The sequence below is a fragment of the Marmota flaviventris genome, chromosome 3 (genome assembly GCF_047511675.1).
Source record: "Marmota flaviventris isolate mMarFla1 chromosome 3, mMarFla1.hap1, whole genome shotgun sequence".
Classification (NCBI taxonomy): Eukaryota; Metazoa; Chordata; class Mammalia; order Rodentia; family Sciuridae; genus Marmota; species Marmota flaviventris.
In genome coordinates, this window is record NC_092500.1 from 20,529,213 (window position 1) to 20,546,679 (window position 17,467).

General features: G+C 36.8%; 1 protein-coding gene across 5 annotated transcripts in view; it reads right to left on the minus strand.

Annotated features, from left to right (window-relative positions):
* Nr1h4 (nuclear receptor subfamily 1 group H member 4) overlaps positions 1-17,467 on the minus strand; it is a 63,241-nt gene that overhangs the window by 18,967 nt on the left and 26,807 nt on the right. For 2 of the 5 annotated variants that reach the window (XM_027928507.2, XM_027928487.3), the window contains exons 3-7: positions 11,524-11,664; positions 9,059-9,192; positions 7,574-7,672; positions 7,135-7,234; positions 3,436-3,582 (exon numbers count right to left, since the gene is read on the minus strand). In XM_027928507.2, the coding sequence (XP_027784308.2) occupies positions 3,436-3,582; positions 7,135-7,234; positions 7,574-7,672; positions 9,059-9,192; positions 11,524-11,664 (621 nt within the window). Of the gene's footprint in view, positions 1-3,435; positions 3,583-7,134; positions 7,235-7,573; positions 7,673-9,058; positions 9,193-11,511; positions 11,665-17,467 lie in introns of all 5 variants that reach the window. The other 3 variants (XM_027928498.2, XM_027928481.3, XM_034635772.2) reach the window with 2 other exon arrangements.

A 17,467-nucleotide genomic window follows, 5' to 3' on the forward strand; every position in this document is an offset into this window, starting at 1 on the left:
TCAAACAACAACAAGTGCTGGCGAGGATGTGGGGAAAAGGGTACACTTGTACATTGCTGGTGGGACTGCAAATTGGTGCAGCCAATTTGGAAAGCAGTATGGAGATTTCTTGGAAAGCTGGGAATGGAGCCACCATTTGACCCAGCTATTCCCCTTCTTGGTCTATTCCCTAAAGACCTAAAAAGAGCATGCTACAGGGACACTGCTACATCGATGTTCATAGCAGCACAATTCACAATAGCAAGACTGTGGAACCAACCTAGATGCCCTTCAATAGACGAATGGATAAAAAAAATTGTGGCATTTATACACAATGGAGTATTACTCTGCATTAAAAAATGACAAAATCATAGAATTTGCAGGGAAATGGATGGCATTAGAGCAGATTATGCTAAGTGAAGCTAGCCAATCCCTAAAAAACAAATGCCAAATGTCTTCTTTGATATAAGGAGAGTAACTAAGAACAGAGTAGGGTCGAAGAGCATGAGAAGAAGATTAATATTAAACAGGGATGAGAGGTGGGAGGGAAAGGGAGAGAGAAGGGAAAATGCATGGAAATGGAAGGAGACCCTCAGAGTTATACAAAAGTACATACAAGAGGAAGTGAGGGGAAAGGGAAAAATAATACAAGGGGGACAAACGAATGACAGTAGAGGGGGCAGAGAGAGAAGAGGGGAGGGGAGGGGAGGGGAGGGGGGATAGTAGAGGATAGGAAAGGCAGCAGAACACAACAGACACTAGTATGGCAATATGTAAATCAATGGATGTGTAACTGATGTGATTCTGCAATCTGTATATGGGGTAAAAATGGGAGCTCATAACCCACTTGAATCAAAGTGTGAAATATGATATATCAAGAACTATGTAATGTTTTGAACAGCCAACAATAAAAAATTAAAAAAAAAAAAAAAAAAAAGAAATGGCACCACCTGGGCTGGGGTTGTGGCTCAGCGGTAGAGAACTTGCCTAGCATGCTGAGGCACTGGGTTTGATCCTCAGCACCACATAAAAAAATAAAAATAAAATAAAGGTTATCGTGTCTACCCACAACTAAAACAAATATTAAAAAAGAAAGAAATGGCACCCTCTGACTAAGCTCAGGACCCCAAAGATCCGACAGGAACAGGCGAAGAAAAGAAAATGGGAGCTGAGCACCCAGAAGAGAGAGCAATGAAAAAGCTGCTGGGCAATTCCCCGTCAGATGCCCTCTCATCAAACCACTTCAATTCGTATGGCAGAAATTACACCCATGTTCATTGCCTGGCTCCTGAATCAAGTTTCAGTGACTCCTCTTGGAAGAGGAGGAAAGAGAGAACACAGAGAGCTCCTGTGCCCAAACACTTTCTTTTGCTTACACTCAAGTGCAAAAGAGGTATCTATCCCCAAAATTGCTACAGGAAAGGTCTGGAAAAAAAGGACTTTTTAATTATTTAGTTGTCAGTCTGGGATATCAATAACTCTGACCCTAAGGGAAGAACCACTTGAAAAGTAAATTAATGGGCCAGGCAGCTGCAGACAAGTCTCCACTCACTCACTCATTCATTCATTCTTTCATTCAAGGGATATTTGCTGAGCATTTACTCAGGAAAGCATGTGTTAGGTGCCTGGGATAAAATACCGACTCAAGAAGAGGCAGACCTTGCCTTATGACGTTTGTAATATCAAAACGCAGGCAAGGTGAAGAACAAATAATACAGTCAGACATTAGACTTCAAAAAGATCAAATAGTTACAGGGTCTAATTCAATAACTTTAAGGAAAAGTGTGTTGGGGTGGGGGGAACACAATAAATAAGTATTGGAGCTGAGATTCAAGCCAGATACCAGTCAGTATTCTTAACCACCAGCATCTCTGGAATCTAAACACACATTAACTATAATAGGATCCTTTGAGAGTTGAAGAGGCCTCTGTATAAAATGAGTAATATTTTTCCACATAGTCATCATCCATTATTATTTATTTTATAACTTAGATTTGACTCATGGATTTTTTTTAAAGAGGGCCCTGCCACAGTCCATGGAAGCCAGAACCTAAAAAACGGCTGAGTTAAGCAAATGAGGTTTTTAATCCATCACAGGTGAAAGTCACAGTTTTCTACATAAGAGAAATCATCTATTTATATTCAGTAGCCTAAACTAATACTTGCCCTTAAATATTTGTTAAACCAATACATCAGTGGATGTGTAAGAACAATGCATCTTTAAAAGGTATGTTTTTTTAAACTCTACTGGTGATGTAATTCTACTTCTAGATTTTGTTTTGTTTTGTTTGTGTGTTTGGTAACACAGAACAGGGATTTTTTAAAAAATTTTCAGTTTTTGACCAAGAGGAGAAAACATAATGACTATGGAAAGACAGCTTTTTAAAAAATACTTTTCGATCCTTCAATTAGCTTATTTATATCACTATCACAGATGCAGAATAGCCTGAACACTCTCATTCCCATCTCTATTCTAAAATACTTTCAAAAGTCTTTAAACTTATTCCAACCAATCAAAGAATGATAAGATTTTGAGAAGTCATCTCATCTCATTTGCCCTCCTCCCCCAACTCAGACATAAAGTCCTTAAGGAAAATAAGAACATATTCTATTTTAAGGTTCTCCTAAGACAAATTGCTCAGAATTTCTAGAAACTCATCTCAATATTTCTTGATCCTCTCTGTCACAGTATTACTACATAATAAGTTAAACTGAGTTACATGTGTTATTATTTCCTTTCGTCTCTTGAAAGGCAGTGCAATATAGAGATTAAGATGCATGGCTTGTGGCCTTGCACATGCAAGGACCTGAGTTTAACTTCTGCCATTGTGAAAAGAAAAAAAAAAAAAGACACATGACTTCTGAAGTCAGATTTCCTATCCATCTCTGGGAAAGTTATTTAAATTCTTTCTAGCTCACTTTCCTCATCTGTAAAAACAGAAACAATAATAGTACTCATATCAGAGGATTTTTTTAAAAAATTTAATGAAATCATATGAAAACTATTTAGAACAGAATCTGGAACCCAGTAAATGATATATAAAAATTGCCATTGTAAATGTGTCTCATTTTATTTTGAATAGTGATGGAAAATTGGATAATAGTAGCTGGAATCTAGTCTATTTCACCTGAAATTTTTGAATAAATAAATATTTCTGTAATGAATAAACTCAGCTCCTCTGTTATTTTTTTAATCAGACTAATTTTTCAGTCTTTTCAAAAGCCTTCCTTTAACATCTCATCTTAATGCAGTAAAGAGAAAATTTTTAGTATTTTGCTATTACAAAACAGATTTTTGTACCAAGACTCCAAAAGACCCATTTTTTTAGTGCCATTCTTCATGCTAGGCATGATGGACATATAATGTTGCATAAGACAGATAAGAGCCTGCCTTCCTGGGATATACCAATGTTTAGTTGCAGAAACAAACTCTTTACCATTAAGCAAATCACTTACCACTCTTTCGAATTCTTTCTTCCAATAGGTCAGCATGTCCAGCTGGCAGTTTCTTATTGAAAATCTCAGCTGACCGGAGGAACATAGCTTCAACCGCAGACCCTTTTAGCAAAGCAATTTGGTCTTCATGGTCCAAAGTCTGAAATCCTGAGTACAGATGATAATCAAATCAGAATCAAGGAGTTGTTTGTATAATATTTCACATTTTATATGTATATTAAGATTTTATCACCACCACCATCACCATTGATAAAACATTTCTATAAAGCAATTTTATAATTGTTTTGTGATTGGGTATTTAGCTTGAGTTCACTGAGTATTTCTTGTACTCCCCAAAATAGAAGCTGACTTTTATCTTCATTAAGTAGGATTTATTGGACAAGTTAGGCAAAAGGAGTTGTCAAGACCATGCCAAATACCTGGCTGAGACAGACCAATTCAAATGAGTCAACCCTAAGAAACAAGAGGCTGGCAGATTATCTTTGAGTCATTAGTTTAGTTGTGCAGAGTCAACTCTGAAGAATGAAAGCATCCACAGCTAGAAAAAAAAATTTTTAATGCATATCATGGGTCTTTAGTCAAAATTTAGAGAACGAGTAGCATTCCTCCACCAAAATTCTATCAGAGTCAAATTTAGGTATCTTCTCTGAGTTTAAGACTTATCATACAAAATAGAGGAAAACAGACTAATATAGGAACAAATCACCAGCCTGAAGGCATATAAAACCACCTGGAAAAGGCAAAGTCCTTATCCAGGCATGTGTGGTAAAGTCCCAACACCCTCTCTGACCTTATTCTCTTCTTCTTCCTTCATTCTTTGTGCATCAGCCACACTGACAACCTGGTTCTGCTATGAACCCATGAGCCTGCATTTGCTCGGGGATGAATGCTCTTCCCTGATACATCCATGCTCCACTCCATCAGTGCCATCAGATCTCTGTTTTAGGGGTACCCTACTAAAATAGTCTCCCCAGCACTCACTAATCCCTACCTGGTTTATATCTGTTCATTGAACTTACCACCACCCGACATGATATTATAGGTTTATTTGCTTATTTGTTCATTGTCTGCCATGTCTATTGGAGTACAAACTTCTTTGGGCACAGATTTTTATCTGTTTTATTACTGTTGTATCCACAATGACTGGCACATCATAGGTACCTGAAAATTATTTGTTGGATAATTGAATGATTGAATCAAAGAGGGAAAAACACAAATTTGTGTGCATGCTGGTACACACACACACACACGTGCACACACACACACACATTAATAGAGGTAATTAATACCATTAGGATCTACATGGCTTAGGAAGGAATTAAATAGCAACCAAAATTTAAAGAAGACAGCAATGCTAATGATTAAGAGTCATTATCCTGCCAAGTGCACTGTAATTCCAGTGATTTGGGAGGCTGAGGCAGAAAGATCACAAGTTTAAGGTCAGTCTGACCAATTTTTGAGACCCTGATTCAAAATAAAAATTAAGAGGGCTGGTGATGTGGCTCAGTGATAGAGCACCCCTGGGCTGTTCAATCCCACATACCACCAAAAAAAAAAAAAAACAAACAAACAAAAAAAACATTATTATCTTGGAGTATCCAAGAGCTCCTTTGAGAGAAGGAGCCATGCTCTACTTCCCTCTGGGTCTCCAGCACCCTGGACAGAGCCTGACACAGGCTCTGCTCAAGGAACTAAAGGGAAACACTCAACTGGAATCTTCTGAAAATACCCTTTCAGTATTGATGTTATATTGTTGAATATAATAACATTGTAATTTCTGCAATTGTTTTAAAATAATTTTTCCTTCTTGAGGGTTTATTTTTTTTGCATCATATTTTCTCCTGTATTTGTATTGTTTTCCTTCTGCTTTACTCATTGAATATACATTAAATGTACTCTCCCTCAGGAACTAGGCTAGGCACTGAGAATTTTGAAGAAATGTTAATATATAGCCATTGCTTTCATGTAAGCTACCTTCGTATGAATAAGATTTCTTTGTCTTCAATTATTTCTTGATTCAAGACCAACTGACCATTTGAACTGAAAAATCCTTTCCCATAAGTAACCAAAAATATCACATTTCTTTCCTTTTCTCAGCTCCTCCCAGCACATACAGTTTTCACTTTTATGTAATCCTGTTTTTTGATCAAGATTGCCTTTGAATTAATTAGCTATAGCAAATTAAGTTTATCTTTCATTGCTAACAAAGAAATGAAAGAATATCAATGTTTCAATGATAACAAGAACTTTCTCCCCACATTTTATTAGTTTTATGTAGACTTCTTCCTGTGACACATTTAATAAAATAATAGCATAATGCTGACAAAAGAGGGCAAATTAACATACCAAATTAAAATCTTATGACAGAACAGCAGTAATTTACATTACAGAGTTTTGCAAGGTATCTATTATACTCTTTAAAACCAGGGATTTGATACACTAAAAATTTTTTCTTAATTTAAAACACTGTAACAATTTCAACTGATTAGATTAGAGGGCACTGATAATGCAGCAGAAAGAATTTTAGGCTAGAAGATAAGACTCCCGCATTCTAGTTTCTGTGCTGCACCACAGACAGGACTGTTGATAAGTCCCTCTCCTTTACCTAACATGTACACTGTTCACCAAGTCCTGTCATTTTGCATCTGTCTTCATTTTGTTCCTCTTCCCTCTCCCACTGTTATTGCTTTATTTCAAGCCCTCTTGACAGGTCTTGTGCAATAGCCTACTAGCTGGTCCTCTCAGCTCCCATCCCTTCCTATTCAAATCCATCTTTTATGACCCTGATAAAACCACCTTCGTACAAGAAAAATTGTATCATTTCCCTCTCTACAAAATGAGAAGCCATCAAAATGTCTTCATCACCCTGGGGGGGGGGGTGGCAAGGATTAAATTCCTTAGTTAGGTCCTTGTCATCTGTACCAACTTGCTTTACTGTCAAATGAAGGAGTCCACCACAGACATCATGTTATTGTCACACTGAATTTCCTCTCCCATCTCTTAACAATCCTGTTCTTGTTATTGCCTCATTACCTTCTCATAAGATCTCTCAACTTGGAAAGCTCCTCTCCATGCCAACTGAAAACCTCCTTTGTGTTCTATTCAACACAAATATAATTCTCTCTGAAGTCTCCCTGTCTTTCTCAGACACAATGAGTAACTGTTCCCTCTCTGTTCTAACAGCTCATTTTGTGTGTATGTGTGTATGCGTGCATGTTTTAATAGCCTGTAACCACTTTTCTTGAAGGTAATAGCTAAGCAGCTAAGCATTTAGATACTTACAGAGTAAGTATCAACAATTACTTATTGGATGAACAAGTGGATGAATGACAACTTTACAAAGTCCCAATTTCTATTGATTTGGAAGAATCTTTATAAGTGATATTAAATACCCTTTATAACTCTAATTTTTCATGTCTATAATGGTTATATACGAATAGGATGTGAGATGATTCTCATCACACAATAAATATATCTGCCCTACACTCAGTGTCACAAGAATATTATACAGCATAGCAGAGAAGTGACTACATGTAAAGGTACCTGCCAACAGTAATAGTGATAAAAGATCTGATCCCAAAGGAATGTTTGAGACTCAAAAAAAAAAAAAACAAACCCATTATATGTAAAGTGATCAATATAATCTGTGGCAAATAAACACTCAATAAATATTAGCTTTTATTATTTAAAAAATACTACCTGGAAGTTTTTTTGTGAATTCTACAAGAATCTGTACATGAGTGGTAGCCATTTCTGTTAAAATGAGAAAATTTTCTTCTGCACTGAATTCTTCCTTTAACTAAATTTTAAGAAAAAAGCAAATGATTAATAAATAGATAGAAAAAAGGATAAATCAATATAAAATCATTAGACTAAAGGAAAACAAAATTGTGATAATGAAATTTTAAAACCCAGCTCATATTTCTCAGATCTTTGGAGAGCAACTATTAACAAGATAGATGTGTGACTTCTTCCTTTTTAATTGCTTAATGCTGCTAAAAGTTTAAATTTAGAACTTAAATTTTTAGTTTGAATTATTTCAAGTAACATACCCATATAAAAATTTCACATCCAAGGTAATAAAAGCTCCAGAAAACATTAACTTTAAAGAAATATATTTTTTAAGTATTATACATACAATTTTATTTGTGATTTCCTGAGGCATCCTCTGTTTGCTATATGAATCCATAATATAATGTAGAAGATTCTGTTGATCTGGGGTGAGTTCATTTTTCTCCTACACTGGCAAGAAAATAAAAGGTGTTAGGGAGGGCGGTTATAAGTCATTCTTCCTATATGTGCATTCACTTGGAGTGAACTGATAGCAAAGTATTGAGAAATGCCCTAAGTACAGCAGGAACTATGAAGCTTAATATAGTGTGTAATTAAGAGCTTTCTGTGGGTCTTGGGGCAGGCAATATCATTCTTCCTTACATTTGTTTCAAGTTACTCATTTTCCTATCTAGAAAATATGTATAACAAAATATGCCTTTCATGTATTTCTTAAGAATAACTTATAGTGTGCACATGAAAGCCTATTAAGCCCCTTCACATTGAAGGTCAGGGGAAGTTCAAGGTTTAATCAAAAGTAAGGAAATGTTCCTGCATGAAAATGGAGACTCCAGCTAAGCTTATTATTCTATATGCAGATGTTGACAAACTGGCTCATGGACCAAACTACCTACTTTGGTAAATAAATTTTTATTGAAACATGGCCACACTCTTTTGTTGATGTATTGTCTATGCTGGTTTTGCACTAAAATGAAAGAGTCAAATAGTTGTGATAGAGACTATGTGACAAAATCCCCAAATATCTGGCACTTAACAGGGGGGAAAAGGTTTGCTGATCCCCAAAACAGAGAGTCGTCAATCAGGACAATTCAGATCTCAAACATTTCTTTCCCTCTTGATAGCATCTTTTAAGGAATATGAATAACTGTGTCAACTCTTTGTTTCCTTATACCAAAAAGTGTTGCTGATGAAACACTAGGGAAGAATAATATTTTTTTGGGGGGTGGGGTTGTGGCTCAGAGGTAGAGCGCTCGCCTAGCATGTGTGAGGCACTGGGTTCAATCCTCATTACCACATAAAAATAAAATATTGATATTGTTTCCACCTATAACTAAAAAATAAATATTTTAAAATTTTTTTAAAAGAATAATATTTTTCTATAAAATTATTTTTTTCCAAGATGAATACAAGATAATATATTTTGAAAAAGTAAAAATGGATGAAATTGGGGCTGGGGTTGTGGCTCAGAGGTAGAGCGCTCACCTTGCACGCGCAAGACCCTGAGTTTGATCCTCAGCACCGCATAAAAATATATGAATAAAATAAAGGTATTGTGTCCAACTACAACTAAAAAATAAAAAAAAAAAAATGGATGAAATTCTCTTTGGCCCTTTTCAGAATAAAAACTTTCACTTTTCACCTTATACATTGCTATTATTTGAATTTTTTCAACAAAGCATGTATTTTTCTCTTGATTAAAAAAAAAAGAAGGGATCCATTTTAAGGCAAAATGGAAATGGGAATTCTGCTGTGGCTATGGCTCTAATCTGAGTCTCCCAGCCAGAGCGCTAGACTCCTGCTGGCTTTGGCAGACACCACTGCATGTTATTACCCTGCATGACTTAGTCGTTGAGGTCACTTGTCGCAAGTCCCGTCCTTCGCTGTCCTCATTAATGGTCTGATCTGCATACTGCTTCACATTTTTTCTCAGTCGTTTAGATTTACACTGAATTTCAGTTAACAAGCCTGAAAAAATGAACGTAGGGACTTTATCAATCACAGAAAGTTCTGTTAGGTGTGTGGTCATGAAATAGTTGTATGATTGGCTCAGACAATCTGTGCAACTTGGCAAGGAACTAATTCCAGCTCTTTAGATATTTAAAAACAGAAGGCTGAGATTTAAAGACTTGACCTTGAATAAGAAGTTTAACCTCTGTGAATCTCAATTTCTTCATCTGTAAAATGCAAATAATATCCACCTCTGATTTTTTTTGTAGATTAAGTGTAATCAAATCATTTTTTAATGATGGCTTTTATATGAAGAATTTGTGATATTAAAGCATTATATACAATGCAAGACAATCAATAAAAAGGTGAATGACAATCTCCCCATTCCTAATCTAGGGGATCTGGAAAGTCGTTAATTCAAAATAGATTAATATTATTTTGATACATGTTATATACTATGCCATAAGAAGTATATTTGTGTTCACATTTAAATTTGTTGAGTAAAACAAATATTAACATCCTTTAGGAAAACAAAATCTTATCAATTTCTATAACTATATAAATTATTGAAATTATAGTTAAATATTAAAATAACTCAAGAAATGCTATAGTTTGGATGTTAAATGTCCCCAGAAGACCCAGGTGTTAAAGGCTGGGTCTCTAGTATATGCCCTTGGGAGGCAGTGGAACCCTTAGAAAGTGGGGCCTAGAGGAAGGTCCTTAGGGTATTGGGAGTGTGCCCTCAAGGGGGCTTGTAGGGCCCTTTCCTCCCTTTTTCTCTTTTGATTTCTGGTCATGAGGTGAGCAATTTCCTCCGCCTGCCTCTCCACCGCTGCCACTGGGTACCCCAACCAGAGGCCTAAAAGCAATGAGTCCCACAGATCATGAACTGGAACCCCCAAAACTGTGACCCAAAATAAGCCTTTTCTCTTTATAAGTTAAATGATCTCAAGTACTTTTTATTGTGATGGAAATCTGACTATCAAGCAAGATGCCTGAAAAAAAAATGGTTTTAAATGCTCATACAATATCATAACTGATTTACACTTAAACAAAGCTATAAAAAAATGTAGAACAATCTTCCATGTTCACACTTAAGTTATTTACTTAAGTGAAAATGAAGTTCCAGAATGTTCTTTGTGCAGGAAATTTATTTTATAGATTTATGAAATATCTATATCTGTTACTGAAAAAGTTTATGTTCATAAATTATATTATAGACTTTTATAGAGGGACTCATACAAAATGTCTTTGGAGCTTCAACTGGAGCAAGTTCATATTTAAGTGATGAGCAACATGAACCACGCAGTATCAAACTATTTCCATTGCAAGATTGGATTCCAGCAGCAGCCCCTGCTTGGGATCTTGTTTCATGTATGCTAAAATAAGATTGGGATCAGCCACTATAAAACTTTCATCCACCTAGAGCTGGATTATTTACACAGACCTATTTTCCCTTCTCCTGCATACATTATTTTTCTGGGTCCATCCCAGTTGCCTGTACTATTTGGGAACAATAAAACTGGAACAATAGAACTGGAGTCACCTTCCACAGGCTTTTATTTCATGTGGCATTCCCTCCCTGAATGCCATCGTCCCCTTGGTGACATTTGTTTGTCTATTTGTGTTTTGAGGAGGAACAGGACATATCTCAGAATCTGAGTGCTCTGTAGCATTTGCAGAATGAAAAATTAATTATGTTATATACTAACATGCATTCCAGTTTTTGATGAAGATCGCGGTCCCTCACAAAGCCAGCAGTTAATACAGTGTCTCTTTATCAGATTGAAGGACAAAATTATATTAAAACTCAGGGTAGTTAATTTCCTGTGTAAACCTATACAAATTGGTTCAAAGCTGCACTAGGAGAAAATGGATTCTTAATAAAATGACTTGGTTTAAAACTCTATTTAGACCATTCAGAGGTGGCTATACCCTATGAAGCATTCTTACTTTTTTCCCACAACTATAAATTTTATGTTAATTAAGTAATAAAGAAGGAGTAGATTAAAATCAAATTTGGAGGAGACTTTCAGACTGTCATTCTTTGTAGCATATTAAGCATGTTATTTAAACTGCATGTTAAAGACACTTCACTCCATGTATAGTTCCTTACAACAAAGAACAACAAACAACAGTCATTTCTTTCAGGTGAACAAGATGCTCTTTAGATGACGTTTGGACAATTTCAGTGGTTCATGACCCTTTTCAAGAACTTAAATGGCTCAGCAGATTCCCTCTTTAATATGTGAAGTATCATTCTTGCGATATGATTTTTACCTGGCATCTGCCTCCTTAAGAGATTTTTAGTGGAATTTAATTGCTTGAAGTGAATACCTGTATACATACATTCAGCCAACATTCCCATCTCTTTGCACTTCCTTAGCCGACACTCCTGGCACTTCCTTCGCATGTACATATCCATCACACAGTTGCCCCCATTTTTACACTTGTACACAGCATTTTTGGTAATGCTTCTCCTGAAGAAACCTGTGGAAGAAACACTGAAGAATGTCAAAAGGCCCCTAACCACTCAGGAAAACACATCTGGAGCCAGAGATGCCAGAATGTTTTCTCATGAACTGCTGGAGAGCCAGCACCCAGGCACTCCTTGAGTACCCCTATAACAAAAGGTACTTTCAATTACACCGTGTTAAGAAGGTTGCTATTTTTTTTAATTTACCTCTCAAAAAAATAAAGACAAGTTTGAATTATAGTCTCTCTTAGAAAACTACCAGTTCGTATGGCATGATAAATTACTTTCATAGATCTTTATGGAGGGACAATTTTATGCCAGCGAGTGTTGGTACTTGTGCTCTCTAAGCAAAAAATTAATCCCTCAATTCCAAGAGTGTAAAGGTTGACTGAAAGCAAAGACATACCCACAATTAAACACACGAAATTAAGCATTGCACAGGTTCTACCAGGAGGTTATGCTGGGGCCCAGCAGACACAGAGAATGGTCAGTCTTGGATGGAGAAGTCAGGACAGGAAGAGAGCAATGATCCAAGTCTGGGACAGTGTTTTGGTGTTTATCAAGCAGTTAGGGAGAAAGTTGTATTCATGTTACTATGTTGCCAATCTGTCATAATAATAAAAATGCCAACCTTGATTTAAAAGCAAACGTCTCCCCTGAGAAACTGGAGCACAGCTTCAGCCTATTACGGTTAAGATGGGTAGAGTCAGAAAAGGAGTGTGACAGGCTTCATCTTTTGCTTCTCCTTTTCCCCATGTCCCACTTCTCCTATTTTCCTCTATCTGGTTAACCACAGTTTCTGACACCTCCAGTGTCAGGGGGATTGGTGAAGAGAGAGAAGATTGTGGGAGGCAAGGGAGAAGTGACAGGAAAATGCTTAATTGCTTGGTACATAGTCCTATACTCTTATCCATAGTTTCACTTCCTGAGGTTTGGTTACCCGTGATCAACCACAGTCTGAAAGTATTAGTGGAAAATTTCAGAAATAAACAACTCACAAGTTTCAGATCGCATGCTGTTCTGAGTGGTGTGATGAAATCTTGCAGTTTCATTCCATGCCACTCAGTATGTGACTCAGCCCTTGGCTATCATATCCACCCTATATACTACCCCCACCCAGTGGCATTTGAGAAAGAGACTACATTCACTTAACTTTTATTACAGGATATTGTTACAATTGTTATATTTTATTATTAGTTATTGTTGGCAATATCTTCCTATGCCCAATTTATAAACTGAACTTCACCACAGGCATGTTATGTATAGTGCACATAGGGTCTGATACTATCCATGTTTTCAGGCATCTATTGGGGGGTCATGGAACATATATCATCTGTGGAGAGTGGGAAGTACTGTAGTGTCATAAGCTGGTTATCCTTAACAAGTTTTAAAGTTGATTCTTCTTCCTTGGGTTGGGTTCTCTAAAGAGCTCCTTCTATCATTGGGATTCTTTCTTCGGTACTTCCTTGATCAGAGCAAATAAGTTTCTATTCTGTCCCATGGCTTGTATTCCCTTCTCCAGCACCTAGGAATTTGGCAGTTCACTCCACACTGGTTATACTGAGGCCTAACTCTGTGGTACTCTTGGCATGGACTTATGATAATCTAATGCTGACTTTCTCTGATGCAACAAACTCTATGGAACAGATAAATCTCTCCCACTTATCCATAAATGGTCAGCCACCTGCCTTTCAATTTCTCAGGTAAATGATAGACACCAAACCTTACATCCCTCAATTTCAGGAGGGATGCAACAATATTCTCAAATGATCCTGTTGTAGATACTTTCTCTGGGCCTGGAGAAGCAGGATGTCTTTATGTATATATTTTACCGAGGAAGGGACACATTTTTCTAATTCTCACAAAGGTACTACACATACCAGTTGTGGCACCTTTGCTATGGGGATGAAAGATTCATAGAACACTAATTGCATGCTTCAAAATATTTTAAGAGGGGCTGTGGATGTGGCTCAAGTGGTAGCGCGCTCACCTGGCATGCGCGGGGTGCTGGGTTTGATCCTTAGCACCATATAAAAATAAAATAAAGATGTTGTGTCCACCTAAAACTAAAAAATAAATATTAAAAAATTCTCTCTCTGTCTTAAAAAATATTATAAGACCTTTCTATAATTTCCAACTGCTGATTTATTTGTATCCTCAAAATAAGTGAGATGTTTAACTGGTCCTTGAATATCCACTGTGAATTTCTACATGATGGGCTCACTATTGAATGTAGCAACCAGTGTCTTCATGTCATAACTGAGACAAGAGTACCTCATATTTTAACAGACTGTTAGAATAATTTCTAAAATTTATTAAGTATTTACTAGCTATTGTTCTGGCCACTTTACCTCCATTTCAGTATTTAATTTTTATATAAATTTTATGATGAAGATGATATTACATCCTCCCATATTATAAATGAAGGAAAAAAGGTACAAAGAAGTTAATAAATTCTTGGTCATGATCACGTTTAATGAGTGGACTGGGAGGGTTCAAACCCAGGAAGTCTTACTCTAAAGTTCATACTCCTAACAAGTTTACTAAGATTGCCTCCCTTGAGTCATAAGAGAAAGTTAACACATGCTCTGACCTGGGAGATAACAAGATGAATAAGACATTGCTATCTGCAGATTCCAACTTAGTGGGATGATGAAGAAGTAAATTCACAGCATAATACAAGATAGACTGATTAGATAACCAATTAAATAATAAATTATTGACCTATAGAAGCAAAAGTGATTATTTCATGGCATGACATATGCTTGTAAAGGTTGTGTCATGTTTAGGGAAGAGGGGCAGCAATTACATTGCAAATTACATAGAAATTTGCATATTTATCATGACAATTTTTCAGAAGCAGGCAAAAAACTGCTATGATAAAGTAAGTATAATATGATGATTTCCCAACACGGAAAAAATAAGTGTCTGGAAGAAAAGGCATTACATGGGCTTAAAGTGACCCTAATTAATTCCAAGTAGGGGGAATCAGAGAAGTAGGGATTTGAGAAAGGCCTTGGAGAATAAGTGGGACTTTGAAACATGGACCAAGGGGGAGGAAAGACATTCTGGGAAATGGGCAAAGTAAGGGTGTTTCAGAAATTCCAAGGAACTTGGAGCATGGTAGAAGGGTAGAGTGTGGGGGCACTAGTGAGAGATGGTTAGAGGATGTAAGGGGAAAAGGATGTGATTAAATTCCCTTAAAGGCCAAGCAAAGGAGTTGAGTCTTCACCAAATAGAGAGCAGTCATTAAAGAGATGGACAGGGAGGTATAACCTAACCTGCATACAGGGAAGAATCCCTGAAGCTAGAAAGCTTGGAGAGGGGAGACTGGGAAGTCAGGATGACTACCATCGTGAGCTAAGAGGTGTTAGATGCCTGAACTGGATTGGGAGAGGATAGAAAGCAGGACAGGGAGAGAACACTCTAGACTTTGGTAACTTACTATGAAAACAGAGGCTGAAGAAAAGTTAGACTTGTCAAGGTTAAAAAAAGTCATAGACTTGCTTGTGAATTTGTCAGCTGGTGTAAATTTCAGTAGGAGAGAGGTATAACGTTTTCTTAAATGTCAAATCCAGCCAAATAAAGTCTAAAAAAAGACTTTGTGCTTCAGATCAGGATTGATACTGACAGTGCAAATACCAAAGAATGCATTTTAAAAGAGGCTGAAAAAAGAGACCCATTTTCCCTTGTATCAAATCATGAGCTCAGTGAACAACCTAACCTTCATGATTCAGTCTTTGTAGTACTAAACTTCAGCTCCTCCCAGGAATGATTCCCTTTAAAACTGTCATAGATACTGATAGACAGCTCAATACTTAACAGAACAAAACTCCTTATTCCAAGATGAGTCAAAGGAATGGTGCATAGAACAATTCTGCAGGGTTTTTTTTTTTTTTTGTGTGTGTGTGTGTGTGTGTTTTAACTCTGGTATTAACTGAGAAAGAAATCATTATCATCTCAATAGCTGAATTAATTAGCTTTCATTCTGAGATGGCAACACAATATTATCATTATATCATTTAAATATGGATACATATACTGTATTTATACTTATGCAAATCTAGCCACACTCATACCTGCTGCCTCTATCTTGCTCTTTCTTGTGCATATTCAACAATGCTCATATCAGAAAACTCATTTGGAAATGAATGGAAAGGAAATTCACAGAAGAACAGAGCCTTCCTGGTAATAAAAGATGAGTAGACACGGTTGGCATTGCCATCTGGGGAATGTGTAGCACTAAGGGAATCCCTGGGGTAGCAGAATAGCTACAGGATGGTGCTTTTACTGGGATCCCTTAATTCTTCTTGGACCCCTGCTTTTCTGGGTGCACACAGACCACACTCTATTCCCAAGTCATGCAAATATATGTGTACATACACACACACATGCCAGCCACCAGTGATTTACACCAGTAGTCACTGGTACTTAAGCTACCCATTACTTTGAACTTAGTAAAATATTGTTTAATGTTTTAAAACTTCAAGGTCTCTAAGCTTTTGAAACAAGAACAAACACAGCTGAGTAACGAGAGATCTTTACATTCAATATGGCCTCAATACAGCTAGTCTATCTCAGCTTATATAGCACTTATTTTGTGACACTGTCCTAGATACTTTGCATATAGCGATTCATTTAAAATTCTTAACAATCCAGAGAGAGAGACGTTATTATAATCTCTTTTATAAAAGAGAATGAGTTACACAGAGGCTTATTTGCACAATGTCCTACAGATAGCAAATGGTAGAGCTGAATCTGAACCCTAATAGTCTCTATTCAGACTTTGCACTCTTAACCACCATATTATACTGTCCTTCCAGTAGTTTACATTCCAGAAAAAAACATGACTTGAGACAGTAATCTCCCCAAATCTCACATTGCACAATTCCCTACTTCTAACAGAGACCTGTTACCTTCCTCAGTCTGAGTTCATATGAGCATTTTGCAATAATTTTAGAAATGTTAAGGTGAATCCAGAATTTATTGAGCTCTTCATATGTGCTTTGTCCTTGTTTCTATTACTTTTGTATTTTCTTTCCATTCCAAGAGGATAATCATCTTTTTATGCTTACTTGCTAGGACAAAAGCTCAAGTTTCCTACCTCAAATAAAGAGAACTCTTCTTGCACAATGCTATTGTTTTCAAGCCTTTGTTGACAGGGATATAGGGGATCATCTCAAAGATGTTGGCATGGAGGTCAATGCTTTTAGAGTTGCAGGAAGCAGAGGCAGCTTAGCTGGAAAGAGGTTTGGGAAATTTTCCTAGAGCCTGGGAACAAAATGAGTCTCATAGTTTCTGTGAGTGTTGGACCAGCACACACACACAAATTCTCCAGAAAGGATAAAGTTCTCTAATACGTTGATTCTGAGATGAAGACGGAAAGACACTAAGAACCATGGCCTTGAGAACCCCGGGGCAAGATCTCCATGTTGAACTGTGTCAGAGTTATTCACTTTAAAGGGACTGATCCAAGGTTGAAAAGGAGCATACCAAGAGATAGCAAAATATTCCACTTTATATAGCACCCCTGAGATTTGTAAACCGTCCTGGGGAAAAGAGCGTAGTCCAAATGGAACTTCTCATCAGCCAGGAGGGTTATGAGCTTGGAAAAGATTCAATTTGATTTAGGAAAATATAGGAATATGTCAAGCCTCACCACTAGTCCTATTGTAGGTTAGTAATAAGCAATGAAATATGAACCAACAACATAGCAGGGTCATGGGATTTCTTTGAATTGCCTTTAATGAACAATCAAGTAACGTGTAGAGCAGCAACAGGTGCACTAACTCTGAGAATAAACAGGTGGAAACAATA